The 9,180-nt window shown below is 44.8% G+C and overlaps 1 protein-coding gene across 1 annotated transcript in view; it reads right to left on the minus strand.

Moving 5' to 3' along the window:
- Window positions 1-1,067: 1,067 nt before the first annotated feature.
- The window catches only part of LOC145393963 (uncharacterized), a 263,346-nt gene continuing 255,233 nt past the window's right edge, over window positions 1,068-9,180 (minus strand). The window contains exons 85-90 of the mRNA XM_080267943.1: window positions 8,353-8,501; window positions 7,808-7,916; window positions 6,376-6,449; window positions 5,150-5,252; window positions 3,236-3,367; window positions 1,068-1,466 (exon numbers count right to left, since the gene is read on the minus strand). Of these exons, the coding sequence (XP_080124069.1) occupies window positions 1,068-1,466; window positions 3,236-3,367; window positions 5,150-5,252; window positions 6,376-6,449; window positions 7,808-7,916; window positions 8,353-8,501 (966 nt within the window). The remainder of the gene's footprint in view (window positions 1,467-3,235; window positions 3,368-5,149; window positions 5,253-6,375; window positions 6,450-7,807; window positions 7,917-8,352; window positions 8,502-9,180) is intronic.

Genomic DNA, 9,180 nt, shown 5'->3' on the forward strand with positions numbered 1-9,180 from the left:
TTGCTATCACGTAAAATATATCACCGTAACATATATCTGTGTATCGCTCCTTCTCATACACCCGTACTGCGTCCATCATCTTCCTGTCACATAAAACCATTTCATGAAACACCGTCCATAACCACAGCCGGCGGGGAAATATTGATCGCAATGGTACTACTGACTATACCTCTTTCACATTAACTTGTCCCAGATTTTCATCCTTTTGCAGTTCCTTCCACGTAGCTCAGTAGCAGAAAAAGGCAATGCTATGGCCCTACACCCCTTCCATAGCAATTCTTAAGGAGTGACTAGCATCATATTTTAGTGTCACTTTACTGCCACAACTCAGCAATTAAGACGGAGAGACGACAGTTTTAGGCCAAACTGAAGAGGAAAGAATACAGCAGAGGCCCATTCCTTCTCCAAAGATGGCCCTCATGAATTATTTCTATCACTTTTATCACCTGACTAGAAGGAGGAGGAGAAGGAGGAGGAAGAGTAGGAGGAGGACGTGGAGGAGAAGTAAGGCAAGGATGTGGAGGAGGAGGAGGTGATGGTGGCTGAGTGTCTATGGGATCTGACGTGATCAAAAGTCCCGGTTCAGTCTCATCTGTGGCAGGCATTTAAGTATGAAGTTCAGCAGCCTCTTGAATCCGAATGACTTCCTGTTTAGTACATTCTTGCTGCTACCAGATGATTTTGTTCAACTGAGAAAAGGGCCTCTCGTACTGGAGGGGTTTATCAAGAGTATAATCTAATCACTCCAGATCTACGGGTGTATCGGCAGCTGAGGAAAATCGCCAGGAGATGGGAGGAGTAGATTTGAAAAGACATCCTCAGTTACTCCACCGCCCAAGACATCACATGTGATTTATTGTAGCTGGTAACTGATGGTTTTATTTAGCTTAGGAGAGCCGTAAAGAAGGAATTAACGCTATACCTAAATCCATCTAGTTCGAACACAGGTAGATAGATAGATAAGTAGATAGAAAGATAGACAGATATAGGTACACGGCATACTGATAAGAGTTAATCGTATGCGCTTAGGACCAGTAAACCAACCACTCAGCTAGACTGGCAAAGGCTCACAGATGCGTCCACTCCTCCTCTGGGCTGGAGTCCGCTGATCCACTCTCTGATCCATTGGACCCTGGCGAGGCTTGGCGGGATCCTCCACTCCCACCATCCTCCTCCAAGTTGTCATAGAAACTGGTGCGTCCAAGCTGAGAATCATCACACTCCGCAGGCGCTAAGGTGGACGGCTGTGTGGGCGGGTCTGGCTGGTGTGGGTGTGTGGGTAGGTCTGGCTGGAGAGGGAGTGTGGATGTGCGTGGGTGTGGGCGATGTAGGCGTGTGGTGGGGCCAGCTGGGTGGAGGTTTGGGAGGTGGATAGGAAGGCAGGCCTCAGTCTGGGTGTCCGTAGGGCCTGGTGGTGTTGGCTGCGTCTGGCCGTCGCTCTGATAAGATGTCAACAATCTGAACACCTGCAGGATGGGTGTGTCTAGATCAGTGAAGAGGACAAATACAGTTCTAACTTTCAAGAGCAACGAAAGTTAAATGGTACAATATTAATGAGCTTACTTAACAGGTGTACAGTACAGTAGTCTAGCAGAGAAAGCTTACTTAAAATTGCTTTCTAACATTTTATACAGCAAAGATATCAATTTGTTTATATATAAAGGTAAATGGCCAGTCCAGCATTTGTACATCCTTTCACCTAATGGCAATTCTCAGTGTGTCGTAAACCTGGGTCATAATCTTTCTCAGTGTCCTAACTTAACAGGTCTCCTATGCAGAACCTCACCCTATATGATCTGGCTCTGACTCTCTTCCTTCCACATCCACACGCATGACCCTAATCAGTCAGCCCCCTACCCTAGTCACAGTAGGTACAAATATCTCACCCTACCAATCTGCATCACGTTTCTGATATTTCTTATTCCAAATCCCTCACAGCACACTATCAGCTCCGTCTCTCTGTGGAACGCTACTCAGCCATCTCAAATTCTCCTTTCTGTGCATTTCAGTCTGGATGTATCTGCTTCTGTTTCAGGCCAAGTCTCACTACCGTACATCTGGGCAAAAATCACACTTTTTTTTTTTTTTTTATAGATGACACCTGTGCCATGAAAGGAAAGTTTATCCCTGGAACACAGAGCCAAAAATTCCCTTAATTTCTTTCATCCAGTTAGTTTCTTCTCCCCCTCCCGTACTCAGCACGTCTCCCAGATAACCAATCCCATCCACTCTGTGCAATCCAGGTGACTCTCTGCTCATTTGAAACTTTCCTTTCAATCGTCCACGGCCAGGGTACCTCTACATATCATACGCCATAAATTTTTCGCGTCCTTCAGTCTACCCCTAACACCACTTCAGCTATTGTGGATACGTCTATTTGAAGCTTACAAACACACACACACACACACACACACACACACACACACACACACACACACACACACACACACAATACCTCCCAACCCCATATCACACATGGCACAACAAACACACTTCGACATTACTATCCACACACCTGCTAACCACCAATATTTCCTTTACCTATACGAATATTAGTTTTCAGTCCCATTTTGTCAACCCACCAAGTCACCTCCTGGACTCTCTTGTGTTTTTAGCAACGAAAGCTGAACTCTAAATACACAACATCTCCCATGGCTCCTCGCTTGTAAACTCTCTCGGTAATCTATTTAACTTGAGAGAGAGAGGGAGAGAGGATTTGTGTGTGTGTGTGTGTGTGTGTGTGTGTGTGTGTGTACGCTCGACAGACTGACCGACAGACAGACAAACAAGCAAACAGACAGAAAGGCAGAGAGACAGACAGACCGAGAGACAGACAGGGAGTGAGTGAGAGCCGTATGAGGCCCCTTTCAGACATAAGCTACTGTGGACCTGTATATTTAAGAGACTGCCAATCTACTCCCTTTTCTGGCAGTAAATAATAGAAAAACCTCCATTTCTATATAGACTGAATTTATACAAGGGTGTTACTTCGCCTGGTGTGTTCTAACCATTATACACCATTAGCTGACCTTACTGGCTGACTCTCGACTCTCTTTTAGCCCTTCCTGTGCAGTGTGGGCTTGTGTTTGCAGCTGGGTAGAGTATAATAATAACAATAACAATAATAATAATAATAATAATAATAATAATAATAATAAATAATAATGAAAATAATAATAATAATAAAACACCTCAACCATCCTCGTCAAAGGGTTAAGGGCAGTAATTAGGTCACCTGGGTCAGCGTGGTTTGCGACACATCATACTCGGTGACGCCAAGAGCCCGGGTGGTGGCCAGGCTGTCAAAGATGGCGCGGAGGGGGACCTGACGCGGCACCTCCACCACTAGACTCAGGTGATGCTGCTCCTGTGGATGGATTTATTAGGTTAGGTTAGGTTAGGTTGAGGTGGACTGGGTTGGGTAAAGAGGGCGTCAAAGGTGGAGTAGGACCAGCTGGCGCGGCAAGTCCACCACTAAGCCCAGGTGGTGCTGTTCCTGTGGAGGGAGTTAAGGGTTAGGAGTGGTGTTAGGACGGTTGTTAGACTGGGCAGAGTGAGGTTAGTTTAGAGAGCCAGATTAAGGTTAGTTTAGATAGGAAGAATGGGGTTAGATTAGGTAGACGTGACAATTGTTAGTCTGCGAAGGGTGAATGTTAGTTTAGACAAACAGAAGGTTAACATGCGCAGGGTGTGCCCGTAATGCCAGCCGTCTTCCCCCGTTTCCTCGCAGGTCAACGACAGAAAGTGTTGGGTAAGTCAGAGACAAATACTGGCTCCTTAAAATTTCCTTCACAGTTTATTTCTATTGCGGAACAGAGAATCATCCTGTCAGCTGATGTTCAGAGGCCTGAAAAGATGTTTATATGGAGAGGATGGGAATGGAATTCATTTACACACACACACACACACACACACACACACACACACACACACACACACACACACACACACACACACACACACACACACACACACACACACACACACACACACACACACACACACACACACACACACACACACACACACACACACACACACACACGCATTTACCTTCGTGGAAGTTTGTTAGGGTTATCGTATCGTATCGTTCGCATCGTTTATAAAGACTCCAACATGCCTGCATGCGTTGGCCTTGTTCACCTAATGGTGGCTCTCCAGGCTGCCCAATCTCTGGCAGCCTCCCTATTCAGTCCACTGTCCCTGAGGTCACACTCTAGGTCTTTTTCGGTGTATGTTAATACCGTACTGTTGGTCCGTTTTTTTTTTTTTTTTTTTTTTTCAGGTTTTACTCCAGTTGTATTATGTCCCACTGTCACTACCAATCACATAATAACATACCCCAGTTTACTCTCGATCCGAGATCACAGACTGCTGTAGAATCGGCATTGGTCATTACTCTCAGTACTTATGCAATGATGTCAACAAATCTTACAACGGATTATCATACAAAGAGGCAGTGATGAACCACATGAACGTTTAAAAGCCACAACAATCTACTATCATCTACCGTAAGTATCATATACTACTAAATGACAACCACATCAATCACACGCCTACACCCCATCACATCTCACCCCTTTCCCCCTACCCTTCTCCCCACCCATCCACCCGTCCTTGACAAACACAGTTGCCAGGCAATCGATTCTGTGGCAGCAGCTTCGACATCACGAGTCTCACTCCCAATGCTTCGTTGTCAGGTGTTAAAAGTGGAAATGTCACAACACAGACAAACTTCCAACATAACCTTTAACAATCTCCAGGAGAGTGTGACTGAAGTGCACGGATCTTTGCAATCCACTGGGTTCATTTCCAGTTAAGTTTGGGGTTACAGCAAGAAGATCGAAGTCTAAGAATTGGATGAATCTTAAGCAATAGCCAAAATAAAAGACAACCTGGGTGAATCACTGAATAAAACTTTCGAAACGGCAAAAATAAGAGACATCACAACTAAAACATTGAATTAAACCTCAAAACAAAACACACCGCAACAGAAACATCGAATGAACAGTCCGAAACAGCAAAAATACAACACAACTGAAACACTGAAACTCAAAAATACGACACCACGACTGAAACACTGAATAAAACTTTCCGAAACGGCAAAAATAAAAGGCACCTCGACTAAAAGAACGTCCTCCTCCCCCACCTTGAGCAGTATGTGTGTCAACTGAGATCTGAGGAAGTCGACCACGTGTGTTAGGTCTTCGATGCTTTGGGTCTTCAAGCGGATTGTGTACTTGTCGCCCAGCCTGTAGGAGGGAGAGAGGGAGTCAGTGGATGAATGGACGGATGGATGGGTAGACAGATGGATGGATAGATGGATGGATGGATGTGGATAGATAGGTCGGTAAATAGATAATGCATGGGTGGATGAGGAAATGCATAGGTGCAGTGGTGGATGAATGGATGGATAGTTGGATGGATGCGTGGATGGAGATGGATGGAAAGAGGCATGGATAAGAGAGAGAGAGAGAGAGAGAGAGAGAGAGAAATGATAATATATAAGAGAACTAACCCCTTCAACGGGAGGTGTGACTCTTTTAAAATTAATATTATATGTGGTAACGAGAATAATATACAAACAATATCGTATAGAAGTGGCTGAGATCCATACATAACTGCATATATAAGGGCGGTTAGGCAGGGTTAGATTAGATTAGGTTAGGTTTGGTTAGGTTAGGTTAGGTTAGATTGGATAATATTAAACTGGAATAAGTTAGGTTTGATTAGGCTTGGTTAGGTAAATCTCGGCACACGCAAACTTGAACTAGGTTGGGTTGGGTTGGGTTAAGCTGGAATTGGTTAGGGTAGGTAAAGTTTGCCTGGAATGCGTTGGAATTAGGATAGGGTAGATTTGCTCAGCTCAGGGTGGCTAGGGTTAGGAGTACAAGATACGTACAGCAGGCAAGGTAAGGTAACATTAGGTAAGTTAATGAAGGCTATTTTTAACGTAAGGTAAAGTAACATTCGATAAATTTAGGTAGGGTAGATTAATTGTAGTTCTTTTACTCTAACTTGGCCCAGATTTTCTTCCTTTTTCACCTTATTTAACGTAGTTCAGTGGCAGAACAAGACAATGCTACTGGTATACATCCATTCCATAGCACTTTCTGGTGACCAGCATCTTATTCCTGGGTTAGTCTATTGCCACAACTCAGCATTCAAGGAGAAACGGAAATTTTAGACCAAGTTAGAGTAAAAATAGAGTCTAACATCATATTCCAGTGTTAATCTAGACCAAGTTAGAGTAAAACGAGTAAAACACCCACTGTAGTGCTGATGTATTAAAACTCAACATTCAAGATGGAGAGACGGAAATTTTAGGCCAAGTTAGAGCAAAAAAAACAGAATATTACAAGCAAGAATACCTACTTGTGTTTGAGGTAGTGGGGCGACCCAAGGCAGACGAGGTGACCATTGACCATGATAGCCATCCGATGTGACAGCTGAGGAAATATTCAGAAATTAGTCGATTTTTATGATAACGCGAATTCCAGAGTAGTGTAGTTATTATTTATCTGAAGTGGAGGTATTCGTGATGCTTAACCAGTCTCTCTCTCTCTCTCTCTCTCTCTCTCTCTCTCTCTCTCTCTCGTACAACACCTTCCATCACCACTGCCGGCAGGAAAACGTTAGCAAACTTTTGATCACGAAAACACTTTGATTTGCATATTACGTAACAGTTCCTCCTGAGCGATTATTCTTCACATTACACATCATTATTTTGCTGAGTGTTACTGAAAGAATATAAGGCGACAGTAAAGCCAAATTAACAATGTACAAAATAATGCTAACAAGTAGTAATGGTTACTTAATAAATCGCTGAAAAAAAAAACTGAGCTACGTAGGCTATGAAACGGCTTACACTACCGCCCTATGACTTCCAAAAACAATATCCTCTCTCAAATCCCACACACTAAACGTTTTAAGACTATGACTTACAAAAACGATAACTTCTGTCTTATCTCTTTAAACGTTTCAACCGTATGGCATGAAAAACAACAACTTCTATTATTTCCTACATACTTATAAAACGTTTCAATTCTGTGACTTACAAAAACAATAACTTCGGTCTTATCCCACACTATCCAAACGTTCCAACCCTATTCTTAATAAAAACAATGATTTCTGTCACATCCTACCCACTGTTTAAACGTTTCAACGCTATGTCTTCCAATAACCATAACTATAAATGTTTCAGTCCAATGAGTAACAAAAATAATACTTATCTAAACGTTTCAACCCTGTTATCAACAAAAACAATAATTCCTGTCATATCCTACACAATATACAAACATTTCAGCTGTGTTACTTTTGTTGTAGTTCCTTATTCTCTCTACCACACGATTTAACTCAATTTAGTAACGCTGCATCGTAAAGAGGGAGTTAATGAAGGCTATCTTTAAGCCCTCCGTTTAAAGAATAAATATATCCACAGCTAAATAAAGATGTCTTGAGGTGGTAAGCACAATATACACAAGATATTATTGTAGTAAAGAGCCAAGAGGTAGTTTTAGGCTGTCCAACTAGATGTATATGCATGAGTTAAAGTTAGTAGACAGTATCCTACCAGCATTGTGTCTTGCCTTCCTTGTTTGTCAGCCCTCCCTGAACGTTTGACGGTATCATTCCTTCTTACATATTACGTGTGTGTGTGTGTGTGTGTGTGTGTGTGTGTGTGTCCTTCATACGAGTATTACCATCACATAAACCACTTAACACCTATTACCACAACCACCAAAAAGTGTCAGCGAAGTTCTGATCATACATGGACCAAATACCTTTCCTTCTAAGTACACTTTACCTGGTCCACCTCATCCAAGGAGTGTGAGGTGAGGAGAACAGTGCGGCCAGCGCGGGTCACGTTCCTAACTGCACTCCACACCACACGCCTCGACGCAGGATCCATACCTCTGTTGGTGGGTACATGGGTTAGGTTAGGTTAGGTTAGGTTGGGTTGGGTTAGGTTGGGTTGGGTTGGGTTGGGTCACTTCAGGATACATGTTTATCCAACCCTACCCTAACTTTAACTCAGCCCCTACATCGCTACCCATCCATATCCCTGCCCCTTCATGTCCCCTGTAATTCCCCCAACTCTTTTCCACTCTCCCTGCCGCCTTTGTACTCTTTCCTATCCCTTCCCCTACCCTTCTGCCCTTTCCCTGACCTTTCCCCAGCTTCTCCACCCCACTGCTTTTTCCCAGCCCCCCTGTCAGCCCTCCCTGCCTCCTCACAGCCCTTACAGCCCTTCCCAGCCCCGAGTAACCCACCAGCCCTTTTCCAGTCTTAAAACAGCTCTTATCTACCCCTACCCCGAAGACTCTCTCTCTCTCTCTCTCGAACACATACGTAGTGGGCTCGTCAAGCAGCACCAACTGAGGGTCGCCAAGGAGGGCCAGGGCGGCAGACAGTTTGCGTTGGTTCCCGCCCGAGAGTCGACTGGTGTAGCGCTCTGCCTCCTCAACCAGGCCGAGTTGCTGTACCGCCCGATCCACCACCTGTAGAGTAGGTTAGACTGGGTTGGGCTAAGCTGGCTTGAGCTTGGTTTGGTTTGGTTAGGTTGAGTGAGGGTGGGTCTGGTTTGGTTTAGTTGGGTTGGGTTGGGTTGGGTTGAGTTGGGTTGGGTTGGGTTGAGTTGGGTTGGGTTGGGTAGGGTTGGGTTGGGTTGGACTGGACTTGGTTTGGTTTGGTTCGGTTGGATTGGGTTGGGTTGGACTGGGTTTGGTTTGGTTTGGTTGGGTTGGGTTGGGTAGGGTCGGGTTGGTTTGGTTTGGTTTGGTTTGGGTTGGGTTGGGTTGGGTAAGGTTGGGCTGGGTTGGGTTGGGTTGGGTAGGGTCGGGTTGGGTTAGGTTGGGTCGGGTCGGGTCGGGTTGGTTTGGTTTGGTTTGGGTTGGGTTGGGTTGGGTAGGGTCGGGTTGGGTTGGGTTGGGCTGGGTTGGGTAGGGTCGGGTTGGGTTGGGTTGGGTAGGGTCGGGTTGGTTTGGTTTGGTTTGGGTTGGGTTGGGTAAGGTTGGGCTGGGTTGGGTTGGGTTGGGTTGGGTTGGGTTGGGTTGAGTTAGACTAGGATTGGTTTGGTTAGGTTAGGCTAGCTTAGGTTACGTCAGACTGACATAGGTTGGGACAGGTTGGGCTGGGATAGGACAGGGTAGGTTAGGTTAGATTATAGTAGATTAGATT

Source organism: Coenobita brevimanus, chromosome 3 (assembly GCF_032717465.1).
Source record: "Coenobita brevimanus isolate Jiangsu-jjx chromosome 3, ASM3271746v2, whole genome shotgun sequence".
NCBI classification, from domain to species: domain Eukaryota; kingdom Metazoa; phylum Arthropoda; class Malacostraca; order Decapoda; family Coenobitidae; genus Coenobita; species Coenobita brevimanus.